Genomic DNA, 24058 nt, shown 5'->3' on the forward strand with positions numbered 1-24058 from the left:
TAATAAGACATATAGCACATGGTAAAATCAGTTCTGCCATCTGTGTCAACTGTCCCCAAGTGGAAGGAGTACGTTTGCCATGTTCATCAGCATTAAGATTGCTACTCCATGCCAAGTCTTATTTTATTAGCTTCCATTAGTTCCAATGCTAAAAAAAAATCTATCAGCAGTTCTATTTAAAACTTCTCATAACAATACTAAAAACTTCAAATATAAATAACAAAAACACATAGTGCTGGAATTTGTGGCTAACCTTATTGCCTTCAGGGCAATTATTAACCTATGTTGTGTCTGTAAATTGATTTTCATACTTATTTACAAATTATTACATTTGTTAAAAATGCTACATATAACATAGGTTATACTGTAAGAGTGGGAGAAGTAAAGAGTGGCTTCTCTGAAGTGTATTTAAGATCTGAGACAGAAAAAAGTATAATACACTTCAATTTAAGATGAACATCAAGAACATGATAACAACAACAATAAAATCTTGTTTCTTTTTTAAATTCCTAAATAATTGCAGGTTTTTTTATACAGTCTTCTTTTCTCTGCATCTTCAAACATCCTGTACTGAGAATGCCTCCAGCCAAAGGGAGCAGTTATATCTAGTACAATCAGTCACACTATTCTATAAACAGTAATCTGAATTTTTTCCTATCACCAAGATCAAACTGTTTGGGCAGAAATTCACTTCTGCTTCCTCCTTGCTTGATGGTAAGCCACAAGAAAATGGCTGGTATCCTTCAAGAAAGTCAAGAGTTTGCTCAACAACTGCAGGACAGGACGTTGTTTCGCAGGTCAGCACAGAGATGTATGTATACAGAGTCCTCCTGTCACCACTATGTCACCTGACACCACTCCTCTTCCATATCCTTTGCTTATGGCATTGGGTGTGCATATATACATATATACAGATGTGTATATGTTCTTTTGTAAATCTACATCTTTCTTTTCCATGATAGTTGTGTTATCTCAGTAATATCTAGTTATTTGGAGACAGATTTATCAACGATTTTCATAGTAGCCTCTGTATCTCAGGAATCATGAAACAATTGATTCTCCTATTGCATTTATTAGGGTGATAGCAAGAGCTTCACATAAAACCCCCTCACACTGCGAGCAAAACAAACCTCTGAGAAAGCACAAGAGAGATGATTTAGTTTCATGACTGAAAAGCTACTTTGTGGGAGCTCCTGTAGAATGTCCCACTTAATGAGTCACGCAGCAGTCACAGGGACTTGTCATAGAATTTACTTCCACAGACACCAAAGGACAACTGTCTTTAAATCAGACATGTTAAATGCACTACAGCTTCTCTTCAAAAGCACTTATGTTCTGTAACACCTACACATCCAGAATAAATTAGCTTTCATATTCAGTGGTGTCAACAATGGTAAGCCTCAGAGAAATAGTGAGAAAAATTAATGCTAGCCTCTGCCAAAATACTTATTAAATACACTTTCTTACAGATGCTTCCCTTGTTGAAAGGCTGTTTGGTGCCATACAAAATAAGGAATAACACATAGTCTCTAATAAGGTATTTATGCCACTGAGCAATAATTTGGAAATTGCCCTTAATTTTTACTTACAGTTCACTGAAGCCATGTTCAACAATACTAAATAAAGGAGGAAAACATATTATCTGCTAAACTTTTCTCTGCACAAAGCCTACTGCTGAACACCTTCGAATAATCTAATCTAAGGTCAAAAAGGTGACTCTGCTATTATGTATTTAACTGCTGACCACCCCATTGAGACTGTCAATAAAAGTACCTAATAGTATCAGCTGTGACACTGTTTTTGTGTAGCAGGCATCTGCCCATTACCAGCTGGATAGAAAACCTCAACTCATTTCATACATGCAACTGAAGAGCTGTCATCTGGTAACAAATTTTTATTACTACCAGGAGTGTATTTGAATTCAAAGTAATGACCTGGAAGTACAAAATTCCATATTCTGTAATCCCACAAGCCGTGCAATTCTCCCTCTTAAATTACTATTGAATATCTCTATAGCTTTCTCTGCTGTTCATGTTTTAATATAATGCTATAAACAAACCTCCTTAGTGAACAGGGTCATGGGAAGATTTACAGTTCTTTTTCACAGGACTGCAGGTGAATTTATTTTACCCAATGTATCCATTTAGATCTATTTTCCTGAGAACATTATTCTTAAAAGACAACTTAGCAAATTCTTCAGCATCAGACAGAAGTTGCACTAAGTGGTGCAAAGATGACAAGGTGTCCTGCATGACCTTAATCAGAAGTTTAAGTGCAGGATAAAAGTGAGAACTGAACCTGCAGCCGCTATCACAACTGCCTTTTTTAAATGTCAAGGAGACAAATGTTGCTGCTCAGGCATGTTTCTTCACCAGACTGACATTCGAGTCTTCCGGATTTCATTCAGCGAGAAAGAGGATTGAAGCAATACACTGAAACAAAGCAGTGTCACTCACCAAAAACTCAACATACTATCTGAGAAGGCTCTAGGCACCCTGTAATGACAATGGACAATGTCATTAATGTGAACGGTACATGAATTTTCTATAGATATGTATCGTACATAGCCTGTTTCTGAATATAGTGTACATTCATCCTAAATCAAGGCATCACAGTCAAGGGCTCTAGCTCTTCACATGCTCCTCTTCTGTTTATATACGTACCGATCCCCAATTTGCTTTTTCTGGCACGCATGGGTGTCTTATGTACACATGCATGGCTCTATCACAAATCCAACTAACCAGAACTTCCAAATTATTTAACCCACCTCAAATCCCTGTATACTAACTGTGAGTTAATAAATTAACCTGTTTTTATAAAGCATTTCTTCTGAATATTTGGCCTCTGGTTCTATAGATATAAACAAAACATCTAATAATGCAACTCTTCTTTCCACATACACTCGCAGCACATAACTGAGCTGATTAGCTTTCAACATTACAAAATCAAATTGCTGGAAGTTCCAGCTTCTTATTTTGTAAATAAAAAGTTGCAGAAAGTGAACATTAATTTTGGCACTATATCAACCCAATTAAACCTCCATTTCACTAGAGTTCAGAAAGCAGCCAAAAATAATCTAATTGAACTATACCAAAATTGGATTTATTTTTCTGTGGTGATGAGAATGACATTAACATGGTTTTAAAATATCCAGAGAACTAAACAAGATTAAAAGGCAGAACTTTACAACCTAGGCAGAGATAATGAGGAAACAGAGAAACAACAAACTTGAAGAATACCCTTACTCTGTGGTTACGTGGAGGCTTTAATTGAAAGAGTGGAGGAAATTGCTGACTGGCAGTCAGTTTCAGGAATGGCAGAAGGTAAAGTACTCTTCAGGCAGCCACAAACATCACTTTAATGAAGAGAGATGCAGGACCCTTTAGCCTCTGTGAGGATAAGCCAGTGGATAGAACAACTATAAACTCTCACTGACTTCTAAACTTCTACAGGACTTTAAACACAGATGGAGAATGGTCCTTCTGGAACATAACAGCAAAACACAAATTGTATGTGTATTCATAAAGTGAATCTAACTTTTGGACCTGCTGGTAATTGAAACAAAGAGAAAAGAATCCTGAAAGCGAGGAAGACACATGGATGAAATAAAACTGACTTATGTGACGGTTTTGATCGTTGTCCAGAAGCTGGAAAACAAAACTGCCCATGACCTTCAACAGATACACAAGTATGCTAAGATCTGGCAAAGAGCAGTTTTCTTGGGGAATGCAAGCAGGCAGCAAATGGGTAAGAGATGACACAGGAGGCTGCCGAAATTCAGGGGACAAAAAAAGATTGGACCAGGAAAAAAGCACTATTGGGGAGGAAAACAGAGGGTTTCATTCAAAAAAGATTAGCTGAATGTTCTTAATCCACTAAATCTACCAGCAGAAGCAACGCGAACTATGACACAGTTCTGTGTGCAGAATCAGTATTTTAGATGAAAGATTCAACATGTCTATTCAACATTAATATAAAAGCCTTAGTAATTAAATCCTTTTTATTTGTAACAACAGAGGATCACTTGCAAAGGAGGTTTAACCTTTTTCACTTCTCTTTGGTAATATAAGGACCTGAAATGTACTGCAACAACCTTCTTTTACATATATCTATCTATCTATCTATCTATCTATCTATCTGATTCCTTCTCTTATATGTATATATAAATACTTACTTATATGTATACATACGCATATATGTAGGAAATATGCATGTTAATCAGTAAGTATGATTCTGTAGTAACTGAAAAACTAACAGAAAAGTACATAAACAAGAGAAAAGAGAAGTCATCTGAACAATGCAGAGACTAGATGAGACACCTGATTGGACTGTTTTGAGCAATTTTTTTTTTGTTAGCTTATTTAATAGGAATGATTGAACATTTGGGGAACAGCTGCCTTGTTAAAGATTCAGCATCCCCAGCCCTTTCACTAATGTGCAAGGGTAACGGTGTTAATCTCTCAAGAACTCTCCCTAGTGATATGTCAGAATTGATATTCCTGATGTTCACGAATTTATACAAAACAGAGTGGGAAAAGGAAACAGAAACACTTAGAAAAGCTACTAAAATAAAAGAGAAGCCTTTTCCTAGTTGATAAATGTATTCAGTAGCACATTTCTTTATGTAATCCCTCTTCAGACAGTAGAAGAAAGCCACTGCAGAAGTTTTTTTTTAAACAGATGAAACATGAATCATATTATCTTGAAATTACATAACGTAAATGCAAATTAATCAGTATCCTTAGACAACTGCAAAGTTGACAAAGTGGCCCTTAGAGTCAGAAGATATCAAAACTGCTAAGCAGTTCTTTGTTACACTGGCTATAACCCTTAATATTTCTCAAAACCAACATGATAAAAGCTGTAGACATTTATATCCATTAAATGAATAAGCCACGGTACAGATTTGAGAGTACATTGGTTATACTGTAATCAATAGGTTACTTGTTCAATAGAGGGCATACATTACTTTTACTCCAAGACAAATACACTGGAAGTTATGTTTTGCCTCTGTCACTGAACAGCTCTTTCTCATCCAAGCTTTTGTTAGTCTTTCCTTCCACACAGTAATGAGACTAAGACTTTTTGATGACTAAGGGGAGCCTTCGTTTTTCAGAAAAATGACTGTCCCTCATCTGACAGGGACACCACTTAAGGATGAAGCAATGGTATGAAAGGTGCAATAGAAGCAAAATGCAAGGGGAAAAAAAAAAAGAAAATTACAGTGTAGTCCCTGTTTCTTTAAGGAGTAAAGCATTTAACTCTGTTTCCTGTCAGACTAGGAAAAACTGTGCAGGTAGACAGAAAAGGGTTGAGAGAAAACAAGCGCAGCTAGCTAAAAAAGGCCCAGAAGCTAGGTGGCAGTGGCAGTATAGACAAAAAGATCAGTTTTAAGCTGGAGGAAAATAAGAAAGAGACTCTCTCTTACTTCTAACAGCACTCCCCATTCCTTTCCCACTTCTGCCCCTCCTCGCAGAAGGAAAACATGTGTCTGAGCTTTTCATAACAATATCACAGAATTTGGGTGTTTTTTTTGTGTGACTACAGAATCTGGTTTTGGCACACAAGATCTTTGATGAGGGTTAAAACACTGACATGAGTATAAAGGGTATCCATAACACCACGTTCTAACATAACTGAAGCTAGAAAACAAAAAAAGGGGAAAAAAAAAGCCAAAAAGAAAAGGGAAGGCCAAAAAAAAGCGGGAAGACAAAAAAGCCTTCCATGGACTGAGGAAGGCTTACTTCAGTCAGTAATAAGCCTTGAAGCACAGTCAGAGCACCCAGCAAGACAAGAAGTCAAAGCAGCAACCATTACAACAAGCGGTAACAGCATCATCACAGGTAGACCACTGAGAGTCTATCAATTAAGCAAGACTCCGAACTGTGCCCTACCCTTAAGCACACACACAAGAAGGACAAGGTAGAGAAGCAGAAGGCAACACAGTATTTTCTCTCTCGTCTGGGGGGACAGAAGAATCATACTATGCAGATCCACTCACTAGAGAACTGCTGGCTCCCTACTAAGTATTTACTCTGAGGAGAGCTCCCCTAAGTGTTTCTGAATGCAGAGATACTGGAAATCTCCAAACACATAGAATTATAAAAATATCGAGCCATATGAAACTTGTGTGAGTTCTTGAATAAATTAAAATAGAGCTCATGTTTTCCCAAGACTCGTGGAGTCTGCAACATTACTGTGAATGTTGCAGACTTAAATTAAAAAAAAAAAAAAAAAAAAAAAATTACTAACTGATACTACAAAAATCAAGAGAGAGAACAATTTCCCAGAGAAGTGCGTAGAGGTGCTCAGAGGTAGAACTGGCTTGTGCCAGTTTCGATTGATTCACAATATTCTAAAAAGAGTGTGCCCACAACAAATGGTACCAATTCCTTAAAATCAATGCAGAGCTTCAAGTTACACACTGCATTTTGTGATTATCTGTTAGCAGAAAGGGCTAACACCTACATTTATTACAGTTCTTCCAAATAAAAAGATCAGATGGGCTAGAGAAGAGGGAAAAGCTGTGTACAGAAAAGGTGGAAGAAGAGCAATGGTGAGAAAAGAGATATATCTGAGCCCATCATTGAAAAACAGCTCACCATTTTCTCTTGGAATATACAATCACAGTAATGGTTACCTGACATTAATAAACTTCTCTACTACACAGGAAGAGAGATGTCTGGCAATCTACTCGAACATTACAGTTAGCCTTTTCTTCTGGCTCTTCTAATGCCTTACCCATTTTTGAACTTTTGACTCTGCATGCTTCAGGATAGCCCCTGGGAGAGTTAAAGTCACTTCTATAGGCCAGGAACAACATGGTTCAAAAGCACAGTGGTGACCCTCTCCTGTTCAGCAGAAATAGAACATCCCTGTTCAATGACTGGTGTAGTCAGAAGAACTGCAAGTCCTTTATTACAGTCAGCCATGACCACCAGCAAGGATATTTCATGAAAAAAGCATCCTTAATGCTTGTTTGTATCATCCTGAAGAGCATAGGTTACCTTTCCTTTATCTCCATGCCAACCACTGCATCCGATCGGTTTACCACCATACCATCTCCTAATGCTGGAGACACAATGGTTCAAAGCTGTAATCACAAATCAGTTCTAAAATCTTAACAAAAATAAAAATCAGTTGATGGAAGATTCCATCATTATTACCACTTCACAGTAGTATTTTGAATTATGACCAGCATCTGTAGCATGGTACAGACAGTCTCTAAACATCTGCAATCTAAAAGAAGAAATTTAATGCGCAGATTTATTAAAAAGTCAGAGCAGCTGTGAGGCACTGGGGAGCAACCTTCACAAACTGACATCTACCACTTGCCAAGAAAGATGCAGTTTGCACCCATTCCTCAGATTACTACTGCCCACACAACATCCTAACTCATTTTCATGTGGATGCAAATTACTACTGTATTAAACCTGTTACATTAAATTATAGTACAATCAGTATTCGCCGATATCCCACTGTATGTAATCTCTGTTTTTATTTTTTATAAGTGCAGAATGTTATGGTCATGAAAAACAACCCTAAAATTACAGAGAATATTGGGAAGCCCAAACCCCCTAAAATAAAGGGATTTAAATAAATGTGCAACATGCTGCACAAATTATGTACTGCAACATATTTTGAAAAGAAAAATTCTAAGATGAAAAGCCAGATGGCAAGTACACAGGAACCAAGTCATTGCCTGAGTGGAAAGCAAAACTTATCACTTAGCCTGAAATAAATACATTTGATAAAAAGTGGTTTACTGCCACAAAATGTGTGTCTCCAAGAGAGGATGTAATACATAACCAAGCTGACTGGAAATTAACTTACCAAATGAAGACATAGGAGAAAAAACCAAATATATTTGTGATATATTTTATTGTACTCTATAGTCAAGGAAGACTTTGAAAGACGTGTATTGTAAAATATTCTGCTGAGAGCCAGCAGATGTCTCTGCGTGTTCACTGTGAACAAAGGGGTAGGTCCACATGTAAGAATTACCACCAGTACAACCTACCATTGGGATAAAACATACAAAGTATTTCTGTGAGAGTGAATACACTTACTTCAATATATTACCTTCTGCAGTACTAATGTAAGCATGTGCTGTTCTAGGTCATAAACAGCTTTTGCAAAGAGCCATTTTATGAGGGCTACTGTGTGCTTGGTAAAGGGGTACAGAGGATTTGTCTCATTTAGATCTAACCACAACGCAACCTGTTACCTGAAGGGCTTCTAAAATCCTGCACAGAATTGCCTTAGCATTTAGGAAAGCCATGCAAACTCTCTATTTTCATGTGTGGCTCAGGAGCCTGTACCCTTGGACAACTTGAACAGTCTTACTCTAGCATGAAACAAGAAAGAGACAATATAGTCTATAACTAAAAGCTCATGATAGTATTACTTTTGCTTCTTAAAGTAACAAATATAACCATACAAATATCTACGTTTAGACCTGGCCATCAAAACACTGTTCTTACCCATGAATCAGAGATGTTCCCATAGCTTTTTTCCTAAGTGTCTTAGTTACGATTAGCCAGGAATAAATTCTAGAGCTAAAATATCTTTCAGAAGTCCTTTTGACCAGGAGAACAATGCTGAAAATGTTATTTTTCTGTCACTTAGATTATGTTTTAATATAATTTTAGTAGTTCTAAACAGTAGATTCTGAGGCACAGCTCATTGCAAGTGATGTTTAATTTCATACTGGATGACCCAGTGCTCCATGGGCAGGCTGGTTTGCACTTCATGTCTCTCTGACAATTGAAACACTTTTTTCCCTTTGCTGCTACATGAAAGCTATGACTAGACTATCAGTTTAGTATTAGTGGTTAAAGGGTTAGTTCATTTTGTACAGAGCGTGGATATTAAACTATAACTGCTGTCTTCTTATGGGCATTAACAAGAGGTGCAAGCAAACATAGTGTTGTATTACTTTTCTTGGAAGCAACCTATCACACAAGCCAAGCATTCCAGTTCTTGCTCTCAAAAAACCCTGTACTGAAATACATAGGACAATGCCCCATAGCAAACAGTGAATGCAGTAAAAATCCTCTCAGTATCTGAATGTCCTTTCAATATTATTTTACTTATATTTATTCTCGCTTTCTGTTTTTACTGTCTTCTTTGATTTCCTTCCTTCTATTACTTCTGACTGGAACTCTGTAATTCACTATCATATCTTGAACCAATGCTTTGTTGTTGATCACTCATTGTTTACTGCATTTCTGACCTGCATGTCTTCCTATTGCAAAATCAATAGAGTATTCGGATTTAAAATAAAAAGTGAGTGCTAACAGTGCCTTATTCTGTAGCTAATATCAGTACCATATTATTACTTTTTATGCCCAATAAAAAATAAGAAACTGCAAACTATGATAGCTAAGGCAAAACCACAGTATGATTCTCAGAAATAAACCTTAAAAGCCAAAAGTGCTATGCATGTTAAGTACCCCATGACTGACTTTACTATCCATGATACTGAGCTTTATCTACATATCATGTTCACTAACGTTGCAAATTAGGCTTGAATACAGCGTACATCACCTAACGTTTTACCAATATGTCTACAGAAGGGCAGAGCAAAAAAAGCAGCTTGAACTGAAAAATATTCTAATGAAGCATACCAGAGAAATTATATTGAACAAGAATTTAAAGAGCAAGAGACTAGGGAGAATAACATAATACTCCACTGTACATGTAGTGAAGAACTCCCTTGCCAAAACACAAGAAAAATAGGATTGGTCTTGCATAAGGCAATTGGGCAAAAATAGAACAAGCCAGCTGGGAAGGCTGAGAAGGTGGATCGCTACTTGGGCACAAGAGCAGGGGAGGAGGAAAGAGCAGCTGGCTTAGACAGTAGAAGCGGAAGAGGTTCACTCAAGAGTGAGAGATGATAGTTTAGTTTAGGAGAAAGAGAAACAGATAGAAGCTGAGATGCTGAAGCAAACAAGGAAGATCTTTGCTGAAAAACAGAAGCTTAACACCTTTTGGTGTTTGTTTGGGGTTTTGTAACTGTGTTATATTCCCTAAAATATAGCCTTCTGTAAAAATGTGTAAGAGTAATACACTTGAGAAAACTGATGTCCATGAACTGGAACTCAAGATGATTTACAGGTCCAGCAAAGTAATTATTAAAACATTTAGCTACACACATATACCTGTGTATGTATGCATATATATACACACACATACACACGTGTGTGTACATTTGTATATGTACTATGCATACTTGTATAGAGAACTCGTGAAGCCTAATTAACAAGTAATGTGTCATAATAATCATATTATAAAACAGTGAAATTATCCAACCCCCAGTAGAGATCTTATTTTATTAGTTTCTTCCATCGCTGATGTGAAGGTAAGCCTGCCTATATGCCCTTTTTGGGGGGTTACTGAAGCAAATGCATCTTTAACTGATTTTGTTTATACTTGTCATATGTACCTCAAATTGCTGACTGAATACTCAGGGTCAGTTTAGTTAAATCTCCGTGCCATGTTCTCATTTTGCCTCAAAATTGAAGAGAGACACACGAATTAAATAACAAGCCCTATTTTCTTTATACAGCAGTATTGTCAGCACTGGATAAAGTATTTGTTATTCTTACTGTAAATTTTCAATGTGCTGATATATAACTCTTAGACTGTTAAAGCAAAATATTTGTCCTGCAAAAAAATAAAGGTTGAAATACTGTCTTCTCAGATAGAAGAAATTGGCAGAAATAGTCTAGAAGTAGTTAATTCAATGCAGATTGAGTCCTTAGAAGTAAAATAATGTTAATAATTACAGGAAAAATTAGATATAGTTGCATTTAAACAAATGCCACATGAAACACATTCGGCCATCTGCTATAACTGTCTTAGGGTAGGATGTTGGCAGATATTGCATAATCATCTGCATATGACAGATAATTTTAGCCAAATCTAAATAAAAAACATGTTCTGATACTTCTGAAGTAAAAAAAAAATTAAACTGCTTTGCAAACTTAACAAATATCTGAAGTATTAATACTGGCCGAATTACATAAAAACTATTGTGTTATAAACACAAAAAAGAAAGAGAAAACAAAGTACCCCTTTTTGACTGTTTTCTATGTATTTTGAAACGCAAAGTGTTCTGCCTAGAATTTCTCATGTATTTTACTCCTTAAACCTTTTAAAAGCAGTGGCTTAGAAAAACAATTAACTCATAAAACACTCTTCTGCTCTTCAACCACTCTACAGGACAAGGACTATTTGCTTGTTTAGCTGAATGCTCCAGGAAGTGAGAGATTTGGAATACCTCCGGAAAGGTTTTTTGAAACAGAAAAATATCCACAATTGGTAAAGGTTGTCCTTGTAGAACACAGGGCGAAGTTTCCCAATTTATACAGAAATTTGCACAGTCGTATCCCAATTAACTATGTTGATTTACAATTCATTATTTAAACAGTGCACAAAAAAGTGCACCACAACAAAATGCTATCAGTACTGAAGGTCATTCTCTAAATATTACAATGAAACAAATGTTTCCTAAAGCCACCTCCAACAAAAAAAAAAAAGGGGGAAAAAAAAAAAAAAGAAAAAGAAAAGCCCAAATTACTTGAAGATCTAACAAAACAAATATTGTTGTCAAAGACAATTGAATTCTATAGTACTTATTCTAAATACATTATGGAATTAAAATTGACTGAAGAGATTTGATTTTCCTTAAATACATTGGAACAGCCGAGAAGGAATAGAGAACCTGGTAAACAAGTTACTTTAAAAAAAGAACGGCCCTTCAGGATTGGATTAACTGGAAGGACAGCATTTGTTGTCCGATGTGATCAGGTCTGTACAATTAGCCATACTGGAATGCTACAGCACCTTCAATTATGCAACTGCTCCAGGGAAGTAATGTTTGAAACACAGCAACTGAGGTGGGAGGGAACGTCTTGAGGTTTCTAGTCCACCTTCCTGCTCAAAGTAGGGTTAACTTCCAAGTTGAAGCAGGTTGCTCCACATTTTGTTCAGTGAACTTCTGTTGATCTCCAAGGAGAGTTCCCAGCCTCTCCAAGCTGCTTCTGAGCTCACCAGCCCAGTTGGGATTCCCTGGGTTGCAGCTTGTGACTCCTGCTTTTTTGCTGTGCACCTCCGAGATTACAACCCTCCCCCTCCCCTTTTGGTAGCTGAATACACTACTCATCCTAAATAGTGCCTACAATCTTTTTAAATAAATTCTATGGGGACAGAAGTAAATCCGTGACCTACCATAGTTTTATCTACAACCTAACATAGTTCAATATTCAATTGTTCCACCTATTGGTCTAAAATATTATTGAATCATTACAGCGCTCAAAGCAATTAGTACTCATCCCACCAAACATAAACATCTCAATGAGGAAAACCAAGCTTTCAATCAAGTGTCCATGCTAAGCTTCTTTTCACATTATCTCTGCTTGAATTCCAGGGCACAATTCATTTGCTAGTCCTGTGTTCTGAGTATTATTTCCAAATACACCACAAGGTCAGGAGCACTGAGGGCTTCAAGGATATTGACTCATCTAAAGCCCAAGAAATTTCATACCTAGAGTTTCCTCTTAAGGAAAAATAGTTCTCCTTATCAGCTTGCATTTCTGAAGAGAATATCAAAATGGTAAACACATACGGCCTAATGTAAAGACCGCCATGCTGGCATACTTATCACAGACTCCTTTACAGTCCCAATACTGTCCATCAGCTAGCACTTTTGGCCTGAGAACATCTGAAATAACTGCTGCCAGGTCCCCTATACTGGATACATCCCTGGAAGAGTGTTTCGAAGGAAACTGTGTCAACATTTGTCTTCTGAGAAGTACAGTCTCCAAACTTGGCCCAAACATTCACTTCCACAAAGAAATGGCATAACAACTAATATATTTGCATGTCCTCTTTTTTTAGCATCCAGGAAGGTAGCCATAGGCTAGTCGTGATGAACCACAGATTACTTTGCAGGTACCCCTTAAGAATCAGATATATCATGAGTTTATTCCTCACTTTCCCAGATTGATTTGTAATTGTTATTGTCTGCCTAAAAGGTAAATGAAAATGAAGAACGTAACTGATTCTAAAGAACCTCTACAATGAATGTGTTGCAAACAGCATTGTAAAGCTTTCTGATAAACTGATAATTTTGTTGCAAAGAGTTTTAAATTGAAATATACAATAAAAAGGAACACGCAGATGAAAGATAAATAAAGGGTGGACAGTTTCAGGGAGGAAAAGAAAGCAGAGAGATTACAATTGTTGTAACAGTTGGCAACTGAAGTGTATCGAATACAAATGCTGTCCAGCGTTCCACAGGCTTTACACAGAGTGCAGAGTGCTAAAAACCAAGACTCAAATGAAACTGTTATAATAGGATGTAGTATTTTGCTAAAATAGATACAAGATGGCTTAGAAGAAAGAAAAAAAAGTTTGTGGTAAAATGTGATAAAGAAACTTGCGAAAGAGTTGAGGATCATGTCCCCAGAACAATATAATCAGCAGCAAAGACTGTTATTAGTGAAAACAAGTGACTAAAGAAATTTTCTGTTCAGCATCACTGGAAGAGTGTAATGAAACTGAATCAGCGGAAAGGCAAATAACTCCAAGCAACAGCTTTGGTATTGCAATTTTCCCTTGGATAATTTTACTGCAAAGAACAACTTAATTCCTACTCATAATGACTACCCATTATACCAATTACTATTGGTCTAATTATTAGTACTGTCACCTGTGAAAACTTTGCTGTGCCAGACAAAACTCCAAAAGTATCCCTTACAAACAACAGTATCTCGTATTTCTAAATATGATAAAAGGAGAGGTATTCACCCATTTGTGAACTAAAAAAATTAAGATAACTTTCAGTCACATTCAGTCAACTCCCTTCCTACCCACAAAGTATTATATGTGGAGAATCAAAACAATCCAATCAGACAAATAACAGCAGGCAGTTGTGAGCTGTAAGATCTAACACCAATATTTCAGACACCCTCACTACAACTGGCAATCTCTACAAGTTCATTATTAGTATTAATTATTGCTACGCAGTACAGTACTATCAGCTGCAGCACTAGACAGGATCATTCACATGTACCAGGTACTGTTAATTTCTCACATCTGTGTCTATCAGTGCTTCAAAAATTCAAATGGCTCTTCAGTGTAACAGCTCATTCTTTACAACAGAGCTATTTGGCTGCGAGGAAGACAATAAGGTGACTGCGATGCGTTTCTTCCTCCATTGGTCTAATAAACTCTCTGAAGAAAGTGCATCTTTAAGGTACAAGCAATAAGGCAGCTTCACCATAGACAGCTCAATTCTGCCACTAGTTCCTATTTTTGGTTTTGTGGGTTGTTTTTTTTGCTCTTTTTGGTATTTAGAATTTCATTATTTACCACAAAGAAAAGAGATAAAAGGAAGTACGTGCAGTGCAGTGAGTTACTTATTAAGCCAAAAGCAGTATTTTCTCCTTTCCTCTGATTTCCTCTTTCCTCCACCATACCTTCGACCAACGTAAAAATAGCAACTGAGGCATGTGAAAACTTAAAAACAAAAAAATCCAAATCTCTAATAGTTTTAGAAGCAGATTACAGACACCAGATGAAAGCTCCACTCTGTTAGTTGACCATGTTCCCTTCATAACAGTGAAACTGCATAAGCTTTCAACCTGTAGCTTAGTTTAGGCACCATATTGTTCTGAATAAATAGATACATACAAAATCATGTCTTAACTAACAATTTAGAATATTCTTTAAATAATGAGAATCAAGAAAAGGGAAAATGATGCTGTAATGAATGCATCAGTTAACAGTGAATGCATCTGAAAGGGTCCTCCCCAAGAGCAGTGGAAAAAAAAAATAAAAACAAAACCAGAAGTCCCAGCACAACACATTTTGACCCCATATTATCTTTCTACTCAAGTATATTCCAGGCATTTTGTAAGAAGTGTTCAAATATGTTGAGTGGTTGCTGTTTATTAAATCAGCTTAACAGTGCACAGGGTAATTGTTTTTCACATGCAGATTGCTGAAGACATTCCACTTTTTAAATGTATGACGATTAAATTATATATAAGCTTGTTCTAATAGTGATTCATAGCTTTTTAATTTCTACTCTACTAATGTCACAAACTTGAGATTAAAGAGTTCTACAAGCTCTTATTTTCAGCACTTTCAAGGTTAGCTCCTGCAATGTTGGATCTTAAAGCAGTTTTTCTGTGTCCATTCCTCTGATTTAGCAAAGTAGGTCGCTGTCACCTCGATGCCTTCCTTTGATTCCACCATCTTGTCTCTTATTTAATGACTGTATAGTGGAACAATTCTCAGTGCTTTCAGTGCTGATTAACTCATACTAGACTGCCTGCAGTAAAATGAATCTGCTTTCAGTGGGAACAGAGATAACAGAAATCCCTCTTTTACAAATTGTATCCCCCTCCTCAGCAAACATACTGAGGTTTTTGTGATTCATCTTTAGATCAGGTTTGCATGTCAGTTATATTTGGGATGAAATTTCATCTTTAAATGAAGTATTTTTCCTAATAACAAGATAATCAGCTACAAGACCATATAAATTTTATTTACTACAGCAAATACATAATTATAAAGATCAATATAAAGGTGTTGGAAAAGCCTTTTTTTCTGTTCACTGCACTCAAATTATTTTTCTGTTATACTTAGTCACAGTATTCCAAACGCATTAGTTCTTTCGAAAACACCGCATTGATTGGTGCACCTCTTCCACAAACAAAGCTTATTTTAAAGGAGTATTTGACTGTTGCTCAAAATGCGCAAAAGTATAAATGTAATTGCAATTAAGTTAATTATGGCATCAGACCACCGATTATGATATAACTCTTCTATTACTGTCACTAGTACATCAAATACATTGAAATATTTCTCTACTAAAAAGCTTGAGACTCTATGCTTACACAAAACCTAGTTCGAGAGCTCTCTGGAAAACAGGAAGATGTATGTCACCTGAATACTGGTCATGGAGTGTAAAGTGACCGTAACCCAAGAGCGGGTACCCAGACAGTATTGTCATTCTACTTGTTTGGGGAACCACATGGCACCCAAAGGTAGTGGCTCAACTATTCTAAAGCCACCTCCGCTTTCAGCAGCTTTTAAGGTTCAGAGAAACTTTCAGATCTCTTTCCATTGCTGCTTGTTCAGAACACAAACAAGAAGACTTGATAGTCTCATATGACTCCTCTGCTTCTTTTCACGTCCCCCTTTCACCACCTTATTTCTTCCCTTTGTCTGCATCCCCAGTTACTTAGAATGTTATTGCTTGAAGTTTATCTAAATGTGATGCAGTACGTTACAAACTGTTTCAACACCACAGTGATACTGAGTACCTTTAGGACCTTAACCTTAAATATCTTTCTGGGAAATTTCTATCGAACCGTCTCATTAAAATGAAAACACTAGTTAGGGTTATCCTAATAAAATGCATTACACTAGACATACAGAAAACGACTAAAATTGATGTCAAGTTTTCCAGAGCAGGGGTGCTTTTATTTGGCAATACATTATTTATGTAAGCTTATGAGAATCCTGCAAATTGATACTGTAGAATAGGTACACACTACACTGACAATGCTTCCCATACCTGAGTTAGATGAATTATACTGAATGGTGCGAAGGCAGCTTGGCTCCTTGGCCCTTTTTTATCTCAGCCTTTATTTGAGAATAACAGTGATGATAATTGTGGAAAACACAAGTTACTTTTGCATGTAGGCGTTTTTGAAGTGGTGACCCAGAAAGCAACATTCCAATTTCCCAATCCTACTTAATAAGCTATATTATACTGTCATGAACATTAAAATATTTCAAATTACTCAAAATTATTCCGAAAAACTGTATCTTCCCTAAGCAAAGTAACATTTCTACCTGTTTTTTGCCCATAGCCATTGGAAACAAAGGAGAATTCTAAAAACAAAGACAGAAATACATGAAATTGTAGAAGATCAAAATAATTTAATAGGGTATCATCTCAGGGGAAACTAAAAATCATCCATGAAACAGATTCACCATTAATTTATATGATTTGACTATATAACATAATGTTCAAATCTGGGACACAATTTAAACTGGGGCAAGTAATCATTATTTAACCTATATTCTGTAAATTTACCTCAGACATTTAATTTTTTCCTAACAGCAAATATTCAATGAGCTTCTGCAAGATACAGAAGAAAAACATTTTGAAAAGTATAGTATTTTCTTCTTTCCATGTCAGGTAGTGCCACAAAGGCTATCATAGAAGAAAACTGAAAGGGACAGCAATATCTAGAGAGGGCTTACATAGTTAACAGACATAGAGAGACTGAGATATTAAGAATTAAGAAGTACAAAAAGAAAGGCCTTGCTAGCAATATCTTACTGGAAATAGAAAGCAAAATTTAAAATAAACTTGCAATCAACTAAGTTGTTTACAGAAGAAAAAACCTCTGCCTATGTGAGAGTACAGGTTACAGCACCACAGCTCAAAAAAAAAAAAAGACGATGATGACGATAATAATTGAACCCAATTCTTACAGAGAATCACAAGTGAAATTCTAGTTCACGTGCAGTTAAGGTGAACATGATCAGGATTTGGCTTTATTAATTTTCTCATATGGTTTCATGTGTAGGATCAGAACCTCAGAATATGTGATAGGGATACCTAAACAGAGCAGTTACATACACATAAGGTACCACTCTTACATAAAAAGTGGCAACTACTTTGGCAAGAATGGTTCAACAAAAATGCTTAACATTATATATATTTCTAATTATTATAAACTGCCTTGGAAAGTTAAGCGTCAGCAACAGTCACCAATCAATAGTGTAGGTTTTTACTTTTTTAGAACAAGTTCTCTTTTGTGGTTTCCCAGTGTGGTTTACTAGCAAAAAACCCGAAACTTTTATACTCTCTGAACATTGTGTGAAGCAGCTGGATATTTTGCATAATTTTTTGTGAGACAGCCAAGCACAAAGCTCTTCAATTTTCTTACAAGGTAATAACACCAGTTAGAACAGAGCTTCTGTGTGCTGTTGACTGCTTCCCCAGTGCAGATGGCCTTCCCTGTGACCTGTGGTCAGTTCCTATTTCCCTCCTCCTGTAGTTCCCTTTCCCCTTTACCAGACAGCACTTATGACCTTGCAGTCATTGTGGATTCTGAGCTCTCTCCTGAAGTACCCATCAATCATGTAATTAAAGTCTTTTACTTCCACTTTAGGACTCTAGCCAGGTTGAGACATATGTTACTTAGGCATTTTACTGAAACATTAATTCAGTGCACACTTTTGTTTATCTCATCGTGATTGCTGAAATTTTTTTGTCCGCATGTCTTCCAGCTACTGCATTTTAACACTTACTGTGTGTATAGAATTTAACAGTTAGAGCCCTTGACACTGAAGTCTTCCTACTATAGTTCCCTCATATTAATTAAAGGTACAGTTTTGTCGTTTTAAAAATCTGGATGGTGGATCGTTGTTCTAATTCATCTACTTTTTGATTAGGCCCTTGCCAGTCAGTTCATAATCAACGTTTATAGTGATTACCATCAGCTGCTCTGTACCACAGAGGGCAAAAGGGGTAGGAAAGCTTTCCTCAGAAAAGGAAGAAGAGCTCAGCTGCTATATGGCCACTTCTTGCACCAGCCACGTCTGTTCTGTGACCCAATTACATGGCACGTGTAATTGCTAAGTAAAGATCATGGGCATCACCTAGCAAAAGACCAAAAGACAGTGATGTATCCATGCACACCTTTCACATTGCCTGTTGTCTTTACGAAAGCAGAGTTAAGCGATGACGAATCAATGCTCAGAACTACACTGATAGCCAGGCTGGAAATCATGGCCAGAGGTTCTAATACTGGATTTACATACAGCCAGATGTCATACCTGACAACGTATGGCAGTACACATTACAGCGTGTTGCCTCCAGAAACCACAGACAAGACTACTGTATATTACATATATTCCGAAATACAAAAAAAAGAATAAACACAAATACTCTATTAGATCATGAACCCCTGAAATCTGCTCTTTATTACACTAAAACTGACCAATAATGATCTGCAAACATGAGCAAGTTTCCACAATCATTTAACAAGCAAGACGAAAGTGCTGCTTAAAACATATCCTCAAACATGACACAGTTATTTCAAGTCAAGCGAGGGAGAATTATCATCCAAGCCTTCTGCATTTTTTACATGTAATGAAACAATAATTATTTAAAACAAACCTGTAATCAAATGACTATAATATAAATATGTATTTTTTTTAAACTGTGTTTTCTTGACCACTTCTAAGTGTACACTGGTACTGGTCAGGCATATAGGGAAATATTTTTTAATTTTGCAGCAGGTGAGCACCACATTCCTTTTTCCTGTCTGTGCCTTGAAATAAGTTCATTAGCCAACATCACGGTACAAAGCACCTGAGGAAACTCATCTTTAAAATACTCTGGTATATCTGTTCAACTTGTGTTTACATATTCTTTTTTTCCTAAAACTACCACTTTTTAAAGTTAATATCAGAGTGAAAGAAGAAGGGAAAGTAGTTACATTTACAGTGAGGAAGTCAACATGTAAAATAATATTTCATGGCTTTTAAAACAAAACAAAACAAACAATCCAGAGGGACTTTATCAAAGGTGCTGAAAACAAGGACAAAAAAGGGCTCGCTGGGAGACCAGTTCACACTGACAGAAATCAATAACATGGGCATTGACAGTACACAAACACAATACTCCACAATGGAAAACATTCTGACAAAGACAGGCCTCTATAAAGAATTTATGTTTTATACCTAAAAGTTAGCATGCCTTAAGGTTTTCTCTACAGCAACACTCTTCCTGGCTCTGTACAACCCACTTTTTTCTCACTTTCTGACCTTCAACTTTAAAAGCAGCACTTAATGCAGGAATAAATGGCAAGATCCATTGAATTAAAGTTACAGTTTTGAGACGAGGATGAAATTCAGGTTTGCCTTACAGCTGTGGTGCAGTTAGGTGTCAGAGCTGTGCCCACACGCACTCCCTCCCTCTCCCCCGGCCGCCTGGATTACAAGAGCTCAGCAGAACAAGCAAGGAGGGAGTCCCTCCCGGTCCAGCCGAAGATGCTGTCACCAGGCCACTAGCAAAGGAGACTCACCTGCTGGATAGAGACTCGCCATCCTGATCGGATTCCCCACATGAGCGTTAACGTACAAAAGGATCCCAATAAATTAGTGGGGGGCACTTGGGGTTTTATCTTGTCAAGATGTTAACGTGATGGCTTTTTACCATTTTATGTTTCACAAGGTAATGCAAGTAACCCTATATCTCTTCCAGCAGTTTGCTGCTGAAAGGATGAATTCCACTCTAAAATGGCCTGCATAAATTTATCAAGTGGCAACAACTCAACTGCAATGTTATGTTAAAATAATTTTCCATTTATAATAAAATATCCACTCAACCTCATACTTTACTTGACGGCAAATAGCACTGAAAACAGCCTAAAACTCTTTAGATTTTATGACAGATTGGTATTAAAACTGTATGGCGCGCAAGAAGAATTTCACGTAAGCACATTAAATCACAGCCCTCCCCCCCTAACCAGGATGCAGTCTTTTTCCTGTTTGTTTATTCATTTTGTATTTTTCTAAGGGCATGGTTTCCATGAACTTCTTTCAATGGGATGTGATGAGAGTGGCACATGCTGAGTTACTGCAGAACCACTTCTTCAGAAGACAAAAACCTGTACTGTGTGCTTGGAGCCAAGCAATATATGAGAAACAGAAACTAACTGAATTTTATAATTCTATATTAAAAAAAAAAGTAATCCTCTAATATTTTTCTTTTTCAATAAAACACACAATTGCAGTAATCACTTAATAAATTCTACTACATAGTATAAGTATTTAAATGCGCATTAACCTGCTCTCTCTCTGCGTATTAATCTAAAAGAGAATCTGTTAAATGATGAATCGGTCTGAAAATGTAACTTGCAGTGAATAACAGGCATATTTCCTTTTCAGATCACAAGCTCCTTTAACAGTCTCTTGAATTTCTTCTAACAAATTAGAGCTCTGGTGTGATGTGTTTTCATTTTCTCACATTCATTTAAATTGATTGAGAACTTTGTGATTTTTATTCAGCACTTTTCACCTCTTACCATCATCATCATAGAACAAGGCAGACCACGTAGTTCCAACAACATCTGCTTATTCTGAAAGATACTGTCACTTGAACAACAAATAGACCTTATTTAATACGTTTTTACTTTGAATGACAAAGATCATCATTTCATTTTTGTATGCATACAGAAACTGTGATAACTATCTGAAGAATTGGTGATAAAAATAGTGCAGTACTACAAACTAAATAATTACCCTAAATTATTAAAGAAAGGTAGCATTTATTGCTAGTCCTGTGTTAAATGCAATAATGTAAGTGCTCTGAATTCAGTAAAATTAGAGATTTAAGTGATACTTTCCCTAATAAGATGTTTTAATTCTCAGAAATATGTCACTTAATTACGAACTATGAGACTTTGTAGAAAATACATTTGATTTCCATCTATTGTGGATTTTGTGGGGTTTTTATATGTGTGCAGCTCAGATGTTTAAATAAATTACTTTCAGACACTTCACTTAAATACCTACAAATAATATAAAATTTGTTACATGTTAGAAAGCTCAGAAACTTATATTATCGCTAAGTAAATACTAAAATACAACATTGGGTTTGGTGGAATGAATGAAAAACATTGGACCAACATGTTCCATTCTTACTCAATTTTTCTGCCAGTATGAAACTTCAAAAGCTATGATTTATCATAGTAAATAAGGAATAGGAGAGACACTGCCTTAAAATTAAAGATACACCAAAGACGTCTCAAAACACTAAAAAATCATTATTGAGCATGGCTATCTAGCTCCTGCAGTGCCTGGGCTGACTTTTACCCTACTTCATCATGTCTCCTATTATTCCTGATTTACCTTTCATTTGAAGGTAAGGAAGCTAGGTCTTCAGTCTGTACTGCCTTATAAAGAGTTTTCTGTTTCTGCGTGTTTGGGTTTTTTGTTTGGTTTTCTTTTACAACCGTAGCAAACCAAGTCTTCCAGAATCAGAGCTCACATTCTTTTTATTCTGTTTCTTTTTAAAACAATGTTTAGTCCCTTCTCCAAATTCTGCATACATAGCTAGAGCTAACTTTCTAGGAAATGGAGATCCAATTCTATTAAAAAGAAATAGCATTATGAAAAAGGCTTTCTCCATCATAAAATTAATCATACCTACTAGCCATATATACTTAGAGCTTAGTATATATTCCATGATCTGGGCAGAGTAAATAAACTGGTTCCTTTCAATGCAGTCTAGAAAACAACCATATTGATCAGCTTATTGGTTTGCAAGCATTCTTCTAACAAGTAACATCTTAACAGCTACTGCTTTGGACGAAACAAGTAAAAATTATACATTAAACATTTTTTAATTATTAATTGGAAGAAAATATTTCATATTAAAATTAGCTAAGACAACAGTTCATCACTAAGAGTCAACTTTAAAACACAGCAAAACTCAACATAAAGGAAGAGCAGGGAAAAGAATCACAGAATACCACGTTGGAAGGGACCTCAAGGATCATCTGATTCAACCTTTCTTGGCAAAAGCACAGTCTGGCCCAGCACCCTTTCCAGCTGATCTTAAAAGTGTCTAATGTTGGGGAATCAACCACTTCCCTGAGGAGATTATTCCAATGGCTGATTTTTCTCATTGTGAAAAATTTTCCTCTTGTGTCCAATTGGAATCTCCCCAGGAGTAGCTTGTACCCATTACCCCTCATCTTTTCCATATGATTCCTTGTGAAAAGGGAGTCTCCATCTTCTTTGTAGCCACCCTTTAAATACTGGAACATGGTGATAAAGTCTCCCCTAAGCCTTCTTTTCTCAAGACTGAACAAACCCAGTTCTCTCAGCCTTTTCTCACATGGCAGGCTTCCCAGTCCTTTCATCATCCTTGTGGCCCTTCTCTGGACCCTCCCCAGCCTGTCCACATCTTTTTGGCATAGCGGGGACCAAAACTGAACACAGTGTTCCAGGTGTGGCCTGACAAGCACTGAGTAGAGTAGGATAATGACTTCTTTAACTCTGCTGGTGATGCTCTTGTTGATGCAACCCAGCATCCTGTTGGCTTGCTTTGCCACAGCAGCACACTGTTCACTCATATAGAGCTTGCTGTCAGCCAGGACCCCCAGGTCCCTTTCCACAGAGCTGTCCTCCAGCCAGGTAGATCCCAGTCTGTGCTACACTCCTGGATTATGTTTTTCCAGGTGCAAGACCTCACACTTGTCCTTGTTGAACTTCATAAGGTTCTTGTTAGCCCACTCTTCCAGCTTGTCCAGATCTTCCTGCAGGGTGGCTCTCCCTTCCAAAGCATCCACTTCCCCACTCAGTTTTGTATCATCAGCAAACTTCTTCAGGGTACACTTGATCCCACCATCCAGATCACTTATGAAGATATTAAACAGCGTTGGGCCCAATATTGATCCCTGTGGGACCCCTCTTGTGACAGGTCACCAGTTTGAAAAGGAGCTATTTACCACGACCCTCTAGGTGCAGCCTGTCAGCCAGTTCCCCACCCACCGCACAGACCACCCGTCTAGACCATAACGCATCAGTGTCTCTAGGAGGAGGCTGGGGGAAACTGTATTGAAAGCCTTGGAGAAATCCAGGTAGACAATGTCCACTGCTCACCCCACATCAACGGAGCAGGTTACTTAGTCGTAGAAGGCAATCAGGTTTGTCAAGAATGATTTGCCCTTGGTGAATCCGTGCTGGCTTTTCCCAATCACGTGCTTCATTTGACTTGTGATAGCTCCCAGGAGGATTTGTTCCATAACTTTCCCAGGGACTGAAGTAAGAGTGATGGACCTGTAATTTCCTGGATCCTCCTTTAAGCCCTTCTTGTAGGTGGGGTGACATTAGCCTTCCTCCAGCCTTCTAGGACGTCCCCCAATCTCCACAACTTCTCAAAGAATATGGAGAGCAGCCTTGCAACAACGACAGCCAGCTCTCAACACCCTTGGGTGGATGTTGTTAG

At 37.1% G+C, this 24058-nt stretch overlaps 1 protein-coding gene across 14 annotated transcripts in view; it reads right to left on the reverse strand.

Moving 5' to 3' along the window:
• Window positions 1-24058, reverse strand: part of RBFOX1 (RNA binding fox-1 homolog 1) — a 1358224-nt gene that overhangs the window by 670263 nt on the left and 663903 nt on the right. The window contains exon 1 of one of the 14 annotated variants that reach the window (XM_030002537.1): window positions 18532-18549. The exons of the other annotated variants lie outside the window; for them this stretch is intronic. Coding sequence (XP_029858397.1) covers window positions 18532-18534 — 3 coding nt within the window. The 5' untranslated portion in view covers window positions 18535-18549. Of the gene's footprint in view, window positions 1-18531; window positions 18550-24058 lie in introns of those variants that run through there. 14 annotated transcript variants of the gene reach the window in all.

Source organism: Aquila chrysaetos, chromosome 25 (genome assembly GCF_900496995.4).
Source record: "Aquila chrysaetos chrysaetos chromosome 25, bAquChr1.4, whole genome shotgun sequence".
Taxonomy (NCBI): Eukaryota; Metazoa; Chordata; class Aves; order Accipitriformes; family Accipitridae; genus Aquila; species Aquila chrysaetos.